The sequence below is a fragment of the Mobula birostris genome, chromosome 7, assembly GCF_030028105.1.
Source record: "Mobula birostris isolate sMobBir1 chromosome 7, sMobBir1.hap1, whole genome shotgun sequence".
NCBI lineage: Eukaryota > Metazoa > Chordata > Chondrichthyes > Myliobatiformes > Myliobatidae > Mobula > Mobula birostris.
The window spans coordinates 168,150,701-168,165,069 of NC_092376.1; the positions used below are offsets into that span (position 1 = coordinate 168,150,701).

The 14,369-nt window shown below is 43.6% G+C and overlaps 1 protein-coding gene across 2 annotated transcripts in view; it reads right to left on the reverse strand.

The window, feature by feature from the left end:
* Positions 1–820: 820 nt before the first annotated feature.
* The window catches only part of rad50 (RAD50 homolog, double strand break repair protein), a 200,868-nt gene continuing 187,319 nt past the window's right edge, over positions 821–14,369 (reverse strand). Inside the window, exons 24-27 of one of the 2 annotated variants that reach the window (XM_072264068.1) lie at positions 12,995–13,137; positions 8,673–8,806; positions 2,970–3,187; positions 821–1,746 (exon numbers count right to left, since the gene is read on the reverse strand). In XM_072264068.1, coding sequence (XP_072120169.1) covers positions 3,004–3,187; positions 8,673–8,806; positions 12,995–13,137 — 461 coding nt within the window. In that variant the 3' untranslated portion in view covers positions 821–1,746; positions 2,970–3,003. Of the gene's footprint in view, positions 3,188–8,672; positions 8,807–12,994; positions 13,138–14,369 lie in introns of both variants that reach the window. The other variant, XM_072264067.1, reaches the window with a different exon arrangement.

Consider the following 14,369-nt stretch of genomic DNA (forward strand, 5'->3'; position numbering starts at 1 on the left):
ATGTAATGTGGTGAGGCATAAAATAGGAGGCAGTTTTATACCCCTGAACATGACATGCCACATAACGGAGACTCCAATGCACAGACTGCAAGAGGTGGCAAAGGGTTTATTGACTCAGCCAGCGCCATCACTGTCACAACACTATCAATTGCCAAGGATTCTCGCTGTGTGGGAAATGCCTGTTTCTCATTACTACCAGAGATGGTCCAAATTTAATGATTCAGAGAGAGCTTCTTCCCGACTGGCATCAGATTTCTGAATAGTCCATGAACATTATCGTGTTCTTTTTATTTGCACTATTTAATTTTGTAATTTATAGTAATTTTTAATGCCCCTGCTGCTGTAAAACAAACTTCACATTGTATAAGTCAATGATAGTAAAACATAATTCTGATTCAAAAAAAAGTTTACAAAGCAAAGTAATAACATCTTCCAATTTTTTTGCAGTCCCAACTTTACCAAATTTTCTGAACTGAGTTTTTAGGCTTGAGATGCTGTATTTGGTTCGAGAAGAAGTTCCTTTCAGTTGTAGTTGGGCCAATAATTGCGCTAAAGATAGCTTTCAAAGTTCAGTACTTAGTTCATGGTACATTTAAGAGTGTGTATAGCGTGTCAAGTCACTAACAGCCAATTTCAGAGTTTATCAAGTTTGTCCACTGCCCTTTTCGCTCTCTGCTTCCTGAGACTGATGGACAGCGGGCAAGCTTGTTAAAAGAATTCAAGCTGCACCAATCTTAGGTGATATCAAGGCACAACTTGGAACTTCCATAAGGGCCTAGCTGGAATGGAGAGCAGAATAAACTAGCAAGATTCACAAAGATTCAGAAAGATGAAACTTTATTTGAAGAAAGTGCATAGTCAGCCACATATCAGCTTGCCTGCACTGAGAAAATGGCTAATACTGGACGACAACATAGCTTCCCCATTCACTCTAATTATCACATGTTTTAGATATCTCTTGGCCATGGAAGGCAGAGGATAATGGTGAACGGGTGTTCCTCTGACTGGGATTTGTGACAAGTGCCACCCTACAGGGATTAATTCTGGAACCCCTGTTGTTTGTGGTGGTTTGGATGAAAGGGTACAGAAAGTGGGCTGGTTAGGAAGTTTGCAGATGACACAAAGGTCGGTGGAGTTGTAGATAGTGATGATGGTTGTCAAAGGATTTAACAGGATATAGATCAGTTAAAGATCTGGGCAGAGAAATGGCAGATTGAGTGCAAAGTGTCCCACTTTGCGAGATCAAATGTATAAAGGGAAATTATATGGTAAATGACAAGACCCCTAGGAGCCTTGATGTACAGAGGGATCTTGGAGTGCAAGCCCATAGTTCCCTGGAAATGCAACTCAAGTAGATAAGGTGTTAAGGGAGGCATACAACAATACTAGCCTTTATCAGTTAAGGCATTCTGTATAAAAGTGGAAAAGTCACATCACAACTGTATAAATCTTTGATTAGGTCACATTTAGAGCATTGTGTGTAGTTCTAGTCACCGCTTTATACAAAGATGTGGCGGCTTTTGAGAGGGTGCAGAAGAACTTCAGCAAGTCATCTCCCGGACTCGAGAGTATAAATTGGACATATTAGGATTGCTTTCTCTGGAACGTCAGAGGCTGAAGCGAGAGCTGATAGAGGTACGTAAAGTGAAACGCATTGATAGCACAGATAGTTGTCTATGGTGGAAATGTCAAATACTAGAGGAACACACACAACACGCAGGAGGAACTCAGCACGACCAGCAGCATCTGTGGAGAGAAATAAACAGTCAATGTCTTGGGCCAAAACTCTTCATCAGTTTATTTCGCTTTACAGATGCTGCCTGACCTTCTGAGTCCCTCCAGCATTTAGTGCGAGCTGCTCAAGATTTCCAACTCCTGCAGAGTCTCTTGTGTTTATGAAATGCTAGAGGATATAGCTTTAACTTGGGGGGGGGGAGAATAAAAAGAGAGTGCAAGGCAAGTATTTACAAAAAGCGTGTTAAGTGCATGGAATATGAAGTGAATGGTTGGTGGTGACAGTGATGGTGATAGTAATAATTAAGAATCACTTAGACAGGCAGAGTAGGAAGGGATACAGATCGTGTGGTGGCAGATGGGATTCATTTAATTTCCCCATCATGGCTGGTGGGCAGAAGTGCCTGTCTTTTCTACACTCAGTGGCCACTTTATTAGGTACAGGAGTGGAACCTGGTTGGTTTTCTGCTGCCGTAGCCCATCCACTTCAAGGTTCACACTGTTGTGCATTCAGAGATTCTCTCTGCACACCACTGCTGTAAGTGCATGGATATTTGGGTTAATGTCGCCTTCCTGTCAGCTTGAACCAGTCAGGCCATTTTCCTTTGACCTCTCTAAATACAAGTTATTTTTGTCCACAGATCTGCCACTCACTGGATTTTTTTTTTTGTGTTCCCTCCCATTCACTGTAAATGCAGTTGTGCATGAAAATCCCAGGAGATCAGTAGTTTCCGAGATACTCAAACCACCCCATCTGACACCAACAATCATTCCACAGTCAAATTCACTTAGATTGTATTTCTTGCCCATTCTGATTTTTGGTCTGAACAACAACTGAACCTCTTGACCACGTCTGCATGCTTCTAGACACTGGGTTACTGCCACATGACTGGCTGATCAGGTATTTACATTAACGAGCAGGTCTGCAGGTGTATCTAATAAAGTGGCCACTGAGTGTACTATTTCAAACATAGTTCATGGAAAAACTGTATTTGTACTTTTCTGAATCCGCCTGAAATTCACACCTATGATTGACTTCAGTGTTGCACAGGTGGGAGAGTGAAGGATGAGAAAAGCAAGTTGGTTTTATTTTTGTACCAGTTCAACATTGTTACATGTCAAAAAAGAAAACTCAAATTATATATCAACAACAAAATAGAAAGTACAAGACTATTCTCACAATCATCCAAAAAGAATAGTATCTGATTCATAAAATGGTTCTCGCTGCAGCTTACCCTGAAAACTATAATTAATGACATAACATTTTTACTAAACATGGGTGTTCAAAGAGCTGACGCGGCACTTAATGATTTCTGAGCATTGGTCGATGTTCTTCCTGATACGGTAAAAGTGTTCGACGTATTGGGAACGGCTCAGCAACTCGACAAAATCCTCATCGTGTGTGATCACCAGAAGCTGAAAGTTGCTTTGGTTTGAGCGGCTCTTTATTATCCTAGAAAACAGCAACACAGCTTGGTCATTGGCTGCAGTCTGCCATCACTACAGGACTTGCACGAGACAAAGAATCAGACAGGAAAAGTCATCGCAGATGCCACCCGTCCAGCCAACTGTCTTTGCCCATAGTTCCCTTCTGGAAAGCACTATAGGGCTATTAAAAAAAAACTTCATGCCACCTTAAAAGTTTCTTCCCCCAAGCAGTTAATCTGATCAACCATTCTAGTTAGTCCCATCCCCACCCCCCGCACTCTCTATTATCTTAGTCACTGCATTTCATGGTAAACACTTTAAACCACTGCGACACCCACAAAATGCTGGAGAAACCCAGCAGGTCAGACAGCGTCAATGGAGATGAATAAACAGTTCTATCACCTTCCGGCTGTCCGCTTTCCCTTTGCCCCATCTTTTTATTCTGGTGTCTTTCCCCTTCCTTTCCAGTCCTGAAGAAGTCTTAGACCACAATGTCGAATGCACTCTTTTCCATAGATGCTGCCTGTCCTGCTGAGTTCCTGCAGCGTTTCGTGTGTGTTGCTTAGGGTTTCCAGATCTGCAGATTTTCTCATGTTTATAACTTTAAATCACTTTTTAAAATGCTGCTGGTATATACATGCTGGCAATTACGTATTCATGTACATTTTAATCCAAATCCATTTATTCTAAAAGTTTAGTATCATTCTTTACAATTGTTGAATGTTGTTGTATGTTGTGCTAACACATAACAGCAAATCCCTAATACACATAAATGTGTATGGCAACAAAAGTTGATCCCTGTTAATAACAATTGTTTCTTTGTTAGGAAGGATAACACACTTGTAATCCAAACCTCATTGCCATTGCTAACAATGCAAAGCTTGGCTAAGGGGTAGCAAAACGTTTTGGGTTCAAGTTAGACTTCAAGCTGGGTTGGCCATGGCTTTTACGTCAGTCTATGATCACGGGTCTCAGAAAGAGACACATTTAATTCTCTCAGCTAACTGGGAAGCCAACAGGCCAATGCATGTGTCAACATGTGCAAAAATTCATCAGTTTTATCGGCTTCACTGAATGTGGGTTGAAGAATAGTTCTGGAGGGAGGGAGAGGTGGGAGTGGAGGGGAAGAGTGGTTGAGAGGGTGAGGTGGCCAAAGGAGAAGGCAGGTGGGGTGAGGGAGGATGAGGGCAAGTCAGGGACTGAGAGGGAGTCAGAAATGGGAAATGGGGGGGGGTAAAAGGAGGGGAGTGGTATTGATGGGCAGGTGTGGAATGGGATGAAGGGAGCTAAGGCACAGCAAGACTACAACAAGGGCAAAGTTAAGAGGTGGCACAGCAGCACAGCAGTTAACATAACATTATTACAGTGCCAGGGACCAGAGTTAAATTCCGTCACTGTCTGGAAGGAGTTTGTACTTTCTACCCATGACTGTGTGTGTTTCCTTTGGATGCTCTGATTTCTTCCCCAGTTCCAAAGACATTAATTAATAAGGGTTAGTAAATTGCGGGCATGCTATGGTGGTGCTGACAGCATTGTGACACTACCAGGCTGCCCCCAGCACACCCATGGTGTTGGTTGTTGATGCAAACAATGCTTTTAACGGTATATTTCAATGTACAGTACATGTGACAAATAAAGCCAAACTTTAAACCCTAAAAGGTTAGAGGCTTAACAGTTAATTTTTCGGAGTAGGACATAATGCGAAAATTAGGAGGATGATAAACAGATGGAAACGGGTGGATCTTAACATGTAAATATGACCACATGGAGATGCCAGAGTTAACTATCAAAGTATTCAATCAAAATGTGGTTCCAGATCCTTGCTCAGTAATTTTTAAAGATCAAGTTTTCAGCAAAACAGTTTGCCACAAAATGCAAGTATGACCAGTAAGCGCACACAGGAGGAACTCTCAGTGTCTATGTGATCTCCAAAAGGGAAAAAGATCATTTGCTTCCAAAGCCGCTAAAATCTGTGGAAGCTGAAAATCCAAAGCAACACAAACAAGATGCTGGAGGAACTCAGCAGGTCAGGCAGCAACTATGGAAAAGAGTAAACGGCTGACATCTCAGGCCGAGACCCTTCCTCAGGAGTTGGAAAAAAGATGAGAGGTCAGAGTAAGAAGATGGGGGGAGGGGAGGAAGAAGTACAAAGTGATAGGTGAAACCAGTGGGGGTGAAGTAAAGAGCTGGGAAGTTGATTGGTGAACGAGATAAAGTGCTGGAGGAGGGAAAATCTGATAGGAGAGGACAGAAGACCATGGAAGAAAGGGAAGGATGAGAGAAGGAAACTGGAATGGGATAATGGTGAAGGGCGGTGGGGGGGGGGGTGCAATTATCTGAAGTTTGAGAAACCAATATTCATGCCATCAATCTGATGGCTACCTAGATGGAATATAAGGTATTGCTCCTCCAACCTGAGTGTGGCCTCATTGTGGCAGTGGAGGAGGCCATGGATGGACATTTCGGAATGGGAATGGGAAGTGGATGGCCACTGGGAGATCCTGCTTTTTTTTTCGGATGGAGTGTAGATGCTCGGTGAAGCGGTCTTGCAATCTATGTCGGGTCTCAGCGATATACAGGAAGTCACACTGGGAACACTGGATAGAGTAGATGGCCCCAACAGACTCACAGGTGAAGCGTCGCCTCACCTGGAAGGACTGTTTTGGGCCGTGAATGGTAATGAGCGAGGAGATGTAGGGGCAGTTGTGGCATTTGTTTCACTTGCCAGGATAAGTGCCAGGAGGGAGATCAGTGAGGAGGGTCGAATGGACAAGGGAGTCGGGTAGGGAGCAATCCTTGTGGAAAGCAGAAAGTGGTGGGGAGGGAAAGATCCATTTGGTGGTAGAATCCTGTTGGAGATGGCAGATGTTATGGAGAATTATCTGCTGGATGCAATGGCTGGTGGGTGGTAGGTGAGAACAAGAGGAACCCTATCCCTGGTGGGGCAGCGGGAGGACAGAGTGAAGGTAAGTGTGTGCGAAATGGAAGAGATATGGGTGAGGGCAGCATTGATGGTGGAGGAAGAAAGCCCCATTATTTGAACAAGGAGAACATCTCACTATTTCTGAAATGAAAAGCCTCACCTTGAGAGTAGATATGGCAGAGATGGAGGAAACTAGTGAAGGGGAATGGCATTTTTACAAGTGACAGGGTGGGAAGAGTTATAGTCCAGAACTCTCTTAAATTCTTTGGCTTTATGGCATTTCTGCACTCTTGTGGCAGATTATAGAATTACAGGATAGGTGTGGGTTGTCACCTGAACTTAAATATATGTAATTAATTGAAATTGGTTTATTATTGTCACATGTACTGAGGTGCAGTGCAGGTGGACAATAAAATGCAAGGACGTCATGAATTAAATTCAAAGGTCAAGAGTCCATCTAATCACACTAGGAAACTATCAATAGTTTTACAACAGCAGGACCTGGTGGTGTGCGCTTTTAGGCTTTTGTATCTTCTGCCCAATGGGAGGGGAGAGAAGAGAAAAGAAGAGAGAATGTCCGGGTCTTTGATTATGCTGGCTGATTTATGGAGGGGAGGCTGGTTTCTGAGGTGCTGAGCTGTATCCAGTCTCTGCAGTTCCTTGCAGTCACAGGCAGAACATTTACCATACCAAGCCATAACTCATTTGGATAGGATGTGTAGCAGCCGTGCATCTGTTCTCTGTCTGCATTGCATTCTGTGTTCCACTGCTGTAAACAGGATTGTGTGCACTGCCCCTTCCTGAAATGAATGATGTTTCTTGTGTTAACAGTGAGGGAAAGCTTGTTGTCAAGACACCATGCCAACAGGCTCTCCATCTCCCTCCTGTTCTCCAGCTCATTGTTACTTGAGATGCGGCCCACTGCAGTGGTGTCGTCTTCAAACTTGTAGATGGAATTAGGCAGAATCAGACCACACAGTTCTGAGTGTATAATAATTAAGACTGTATGCAATTAATACCTCTGGGACATTTATGTCAAGAGTAAATGGGGGTTGGTATAGATGAAGCCATCAGTGAATTAAAGTCTATGTAAATTGAGAATGAGACATGGAGAAAAAGCATTGAAATATTTGAAGACTGAATGTCACAAACACATGAATGAGGATTTCAGGAGAAGATGTACTGAGACACTAGCATCTTGTCTCCACACCAGTCTGCAAGTGTTGTTACAACAGTTCAGTCAGAGGTCATGGTGTGGGCTGTAGCGTACTGTATTTTTGCAAGGACAGCAGACAAGAATCTGTGAGGCAACAGCATAAGGGTTTTGGAGGAACAGGAGACTGGAAGCAGGGCTGTCAAAGCTCACATTCCTTCAAAGGCTTCTGACTTTGCTTCAGTCTCCCAGAAATGGTGTGGAGAGAGACACAGTTCTCGTTTTATTCCACTTATCCAGTTCCACACACTTTTTTAAGCATGGAGAGCATAAGCCTGTCAGCTTCAGCATTTAAGTATGAAGTGACTCCATTTACAAAGAGGATTAAGCTTTTTGGAACACTTTCCTGCAAGCATGGTATCTGGTTTAAAATATCTCTCACAGCATTTTAGAGCTGTTGGGTATGGAATCTAGAACTTATGTAATAAAAAATATCTTCAAAGCATTAGTTTGACTTAGTGATAATACTCCATTTCTTCTTGGGCAGTCCATCTGGATGATGGATGATCTGCTTCCAATTCAGTTTCATTGATGTACACCATTCAGCACATTTTCGAGGAGCATTGCCCCTGAAAGCAGTATCCATCATTGAAGACCCCCACCACCCAGGTCGTGCCCTCCTCCCGCTACTACCATCAGGCAGGAGGTGCAGATCCCACACCACCAGGTTCAGGAACAGTTCTCACTCTTCAATCATCAGGCTCCACTGGGGGAGGAGAGTTGGACTTGTCTTCCTTCTTCAAATGGTTATAATTACTGCATTCCTAAGGTCGGTTGGTATATCATCCACTTTCCAGAAATGGACAACGAAGTTGTGGATTCATGACTGAAACCCTTCACTCCACAGCCTTAATGAGAAACCAGTGGGTTTAGACGAATAAACTCTTGTCAGGCTTCCAGCCGGGTACAGGTATTGATTACAACAGCTGTTTCAATAACAAACTCTGCTACCTTCATCAGGGATGATGCCTGGGCATGTCTAGTCCAGTGGTATTTATAGTCCCATAGTCCATCTCTCCTGATCGATTATTTCTCCTTCAACGGGAAACAATGTGGGAGAGCGGAAACCTGATTGGATGAGGACTAGTCATGATGGTGTGCTGACCTTTTAACCCACTCTAAGATCAATCTAATCTTTTCCTCCTACATAGCCCTTCACTGTTCTGTCGTAATTGAGGTTAACACTTTGATGCAGTGTGTAGAAGTAGATCAGGGTGGTGCATTTACACTTGAGGTTAGAAGAAGGATACTACGAAAATGAACGAATGCCAATCCCAACACAATGCAAAGAGGAAACTAGAATTAATTTGGGATGAAGCAGAATGCTCACTCCTACAGATCGAAATGTTTTCTAGGTCCATTCAGGATACTCACTCAACCAAAGCATGGGCCAGTGACTCAATGTTTTCCCGGTCTAAGTTTGTGGTTGGCTCATCCAGAGCTAAAATTCCGCAGTTCAGACAGAAGGTCTCCGCCAGAGCCAAGCGGATAATGAGCGAGGCCAGGACCTGAAACGGAATGAGACAGCAAGTCAGAGAGAAGCCTTCCTTCAGTGGCTGAGTCAGAGTGTGTGAGACGAGTGTGGTTACTCATTGAAACCAGTTGAATGTTGAGCAGAGTAAAATGTCGAGTACTCGATAGAGTAGATGTGGAGTGGACATTTCCTATGGTGGGGGAACTCTCAAACCAGAGGACACAACCTCAAAACAGAGGGACGTTCTTTTAGAATGGAGATGAGGAGAAATTTCTTTAGCCAAAGAGTAGTGAATCTGTGGAATTTGTCACCACAGCTGGTTGTGGAGGCCTAGTCATTAAGGTAGAGGTTGACAGAATCTTGATTGGTCAGGGCATGAAGGGATACAGGGGGCAGGCTGAGAGGGAAAATGGATCAGCCATGATGAAATGGCAGAGCAAACTTGATGGGCCAAATGGCCCATTTCTTCTCCTATATGTTATGGTCACGTTAGATTCCACGGAAAGTACTAATCAGGCCACATTAAGAGTGCTGCACACAGTTTGTATTCCACACTACAGAAAGAAGGTGTGGTACCAGAAAGGGTCCGAGGAGACTAGTCATAGCGTTAAGAGTGAGGAAATATGTCACCTGCTCCACCAAGTACGCATCAATCTTTAAGCATCCACATTTTCACTAATCCTATCCCAACGAATATCTTATCTTTCCCACGTTCCTTTCAATTTCCCATCCCAAATCTTACAGTTCGCTTATGCACTTCAGGCAATTTACAACGTTCACGTTTATCATCATTCAACTGTTCACATGTACACTGACATGAACAAAACGATGTTCCTCTGGACCAAGGTCCACACACAGTACATATAGACACAGAAAACACATAAAGCAATATTACCACAAATAAATTAACAAATAACAGAAGATATTCTAGAAGATTTGACATTTAGACATCATTAGTTGGAGCCAGAGAGGCTGCTCTGCCATCTTATAATGTAATCAATTAACCTACCCATCTGCACTTCTTTGGTACGTGGGAGGAAGACTGAAGGACTGCAATGTATTTACAGGGAGAACGTGCAGACTCCACATTGGCAGTACCAGAGATCGGGACTGAACCTGGGTAACTCACAGGACCCAATGCAGTTACCGGGAGAACATGCAAAGATCGGTATTGAACCCAGGTGACAAGTGACAACAGCTCTTCTCTACGTGCCACTGAACAGCCCTGATCTGCAATGCCAGGGCTGGAGAACAAGCAAGTTCGGATTCAGTTGGATAGTTAGTATGCAAAGGCATTGATGCATTATAAGAGTGAATTCAGACACCAAGGCAGAGATGGCTCAGGGAAAAAGTCATAGTATCAAAGCAAAGGAACAAGTCCACGTGGCCCACACCAAACATTAACCATTAATTTTTACATGAATGCTACCCTAACCCATCTATTCTCCCCAACAGCACTAACTCTCATTCACAAGGAGAAATCTAGCCATCAAGGGTAAAATGCTTTTGCTGCATTTGAACACAAAACATTGCAGGACAGTTCAGGCCTTTAGGCTCTGTGGCATTCATGGCTTAGGTTGGGATTATTTTTTTTGTGTGTCTGTATCTTACTGATATCTTTATGTGCTTGCTATCTTGTATGTTCTACGCAACACACACAAAATGCTGGAGGAACTCAGCAGGCCAGGCAGTGTCTATGGAAAAGAGTACAGTCGATGTTTCAGGTCGTGACTCTTCAGCAGGACTCACTGAGTGACTCTGTGAGTCTTCCCGAAGGGTGTCGGCCTGAAACGTTGACTGTACTTTTTTCATAGATGCTGCCAGGCCTGCTGAGTTCCTCCGGTAGTTTATGTCTGTTGCTTGGATTTCTGGTATCTGCAGATTTTCTCTTGTTTGCATGTTCTCCGTGTGTTTTGTGCTGTGGGACCACTGGTACTGTGGTTTGCACCTTGGCCCCGCTCTCTCGTTTGGCTGTAAAGGCATCCGTTAGTCTTGTGAGACCATGGATCTACGCCTGGAAAGTCTTCACTTTCCAGGGTGCAGGCCTGGGCAAGGTTGTGTGGAAGACCAGCAGTTGCCCATGCTGCAAGTCTCCCCTCTCCACGAGACCAATGTTGTCCAAGGGAAGGGCATTTGGACCCATACAGCTTGGCACCAGTGTTGTCGCAGAGCAATGTGTGATTAAGTGCCTTGCTCTCCCTCGGCTGGGGCTCAAACTCACGACCTTCGGGTAGCTAGTCCAATGGTTAGTCCTTAACCACTTGTCCACGTGCCCACCGTTTGGCTGTATTCATGGGTATTCATGTATGGCTGAAGGACAATTAAACTTGATCGAATTGAAATGAGTCATTAATGGTTAAAAACTCAGATATATGAATACTGTATAGAACACATTAAAGTACAGCACAATCCAGGCCTTCCAGTCCACAATGTTGTGCTGACCTTTCAACCAACTTTAAGATCAATCTAACCCTTCCTCTTCTACAGAGCCCTCTGCCCATGTGCCTATGTAAGAGTTTCTTAAATGCCCCTAATGTATCTGCCTCCACCTCCACTTCTGGCAGCGTGCTCAATGCACCCACCACTCTATGTAAAAAAATACTTCATGCTTTAATCAACTTTGAATTAGAAGTGCAAATTGGTTAAAGGAGAGAATTTACATCATTTCCAACTGTAGCTGAAGAAAATGAAATGGACTTTTAAAATGATCAAAGAAATAATATTGTTTATAAATGAACAAATAAAGGCCAGAGGCGTAAGAGTATACAGGAAAGGACCAAAGTAATCACATAGTTAAGCACAAGATGACACTAAGATTGGTGGCATTGTGGACAGCGAGGAAGGTTTTCAAAGCTTGCAGAGGGATCTGGACCAACCGGAAAATTAGGCCAGAAAATGGCAGATGGAATATAATGCAGACAAGTGTAAGGTGTTGCATTTTGGAAGGACAAATCAAGGTAGGACATACACAGTAAATGGTAGGGCACTGAGAAGTGCGGAGGAACAAAGAGATCTGGGAGTTCAGATACACAATTCCCTGAAAGTGGCGTCACAGCTAGACAGGTTTGTAAAAAAGGCTTTTGGCATCCTGGCATTCATAAATCAAAGTATTGAGTATAGGAGTTGGGATGTTATGGTGAGGTTGTATAAGACATTGGTGAGGCCAAATTTGGGGTATTGTGTGCAGTTCTGGTCACCTAACTACAGGAAGGATATCAGTAAGATTGAAAGAGTGCAGGGAAAATTTACTAGGATGTTGCTGGGTCTTCAGGAGTTGAGTTACAGGGAAAGATTGAACAGGTTAGGCCTTTATTCCTTGGAGCGTAGAAGAATGAGGGGGGATTTGATAGAGGTTTACAAAATTATGAGGGGTAGAGACAGAGTAAATATGAGTAGGCTCTTTCCACTTAGATTAGAAGAGATAAATACGAGAGGTCATGGCCTTTGGGTGAAAGGGGAAAGGTTTAAGGGGAACATCAGGGGGAACTTCTTCACTCAGAGAGTGGTGGGAGTGTGGAACGAGCTTCCATCTGACATGGTAAATGTGGGCTCACTCTTAAGTTTTAAGAATAAATTGAATAGATACATGGATGGGAGAGGTCTGGAGGGTTATGGACTGGGTGCAGGTCAATAGGACTAGCGGAATAAAGTTTCGGCACAGACTAGAAGGGCCGAATGGCCTGTTTTCTGTGCTGTAGTGTTCTGTGGTTCTATAATTACATAGAGCTAACCTTCAGTAAAAATGAACTAGATTTAGCATATTATCAGGGAAATCTGGATTAGTTACATTATTATATGAAGTTTTACCTAATGCCTCAGAGAGGAGGTACAGAGAGATGCTACAGCAGCATAACAGATAGCACACTGCTTTGCAGCACCAGCAGCTATCATTCAGGGTTCAATTCCTGCCATTGCCTTTAAGGAGTTTTGTCCGTTCTCCCCATGAACACGAGATTCCCCTGGGTGTCCCGGTTTCCTTCCACATTCCGAAGATGTATGGTTAGGGTTAGTGAGCTGTGGGTTAACACCAGTATGTCGGCACTTGCAGCCACCCAGCTGATTTGATTTGACACAAATGACACATTTCCCGGTATATTTCGACGTGCATGTGACAAATAAAGCTAATCTTTAAAAGACCAGAGAGAAAAGAATAATATTGTTGCCCTTCTCTCACTGATGTTAAATACATGATGAAGCACAGAATCTGAGATTTATTCCATACCTTCTGTCCAGCACTGTACCTTCCTCTCATGTCCAGAGCTGTATCACCCTTCACCATGACTACACGGTAATTGTAATTTCTTCTTTTGTCGCTGGCAGACACATTCTCATCAGCATCAGAACGGATCTCAATGTATTCAATGTCTATCGAAAGAAACCACCAAGTCAGGACACATCACAATAGTTTCACAAAACCTTCCACAGGCACTTGAAGAGGCAGAGACGGGGAGGAATTTCTTCAGTCAGAGGGCGGTGAATCCGTGCAATTCATTGCCACAGATGGCTTTGGAGGCCAAGTCACTGGGTGTATTAAAGTGGAGGTGAGGAGACTTTTGATTAATAAGGGTCTCAAAGATTATGGGGAAAAAGTGGGAGACTGGAATTGAGAGGGAAATTAACTCAGCCAAGACTGAATGGCAGAGTGGTATTCATGAACCAAATGGACTAATTCTGCTTCCATGTCTTACGTGCCATTCCTCAGTTTAAAATCTTATCTGAGCAACTGTGCCTCTGGCTGGGTAGAACATAGAACATTACAGCACAGTACAAGCTCTTCAGCCCACAATGTTGTGCCGATATTTTAACCTACACGAAGACCCATCTAATCCTTCCCTTCCACATAGCCCTCCATATTTCTACCATCTATGTGCTGACCTAACAGTCTCTTCCATATCCCTAATGTATTTGTCTCCCCCACCATCTCAAGCAGCACATTCCATGAACCCTCCACTCTGTGTAATAAACCTACCTCTGACAACCCCCCCCCTGATATTTTCCTCAAATCACCTTAAAGTTATTCCCCCTCTATTAGGCATTTCCGCTCCCTCTAGCTCTGCACTATACCGCGGTGTCCATCTACTCAGAAATAATTGGTGGACCAGACACTATGGGCCAGATGGTCCAATTCTCCAGCTATGTGTTGTGGTCTTATGGGCGATTCCTCATATGGAAATCCTATCTGAACAACTGTGCCCCTGGCTGGGGAGCACTCTCTCAGCACTGTATCATGGTACAGCATCAGAGAACTCAGCAACAAGTGTGTCACAACTGAGCAACTGTTAGGACGTAATAATTTACATGCAATATCCTGAAGCTCAATCACTTGTAGTAAATGAAATTAAATGCTATACTAAACTTGAACTCAAACTGACAACCAGTTGAAACATTTACATTGAATTCCAAATAATATATTGACACTGACCTTTCCACATCCTCAGTCAGTGGTGGTTTAACCCTGGTGACCCAGCAGATTATGTTCTTTTCAGGCAGGGGTCCCCAACTTTTTTTATGCCATGGGTCCTTCTCATTAACTGAGGGGTCCATGGAGCCCAGGTTGGGAATCCCTAGCACAGAGTCTGGCCCTGTGGCTCAGAAGG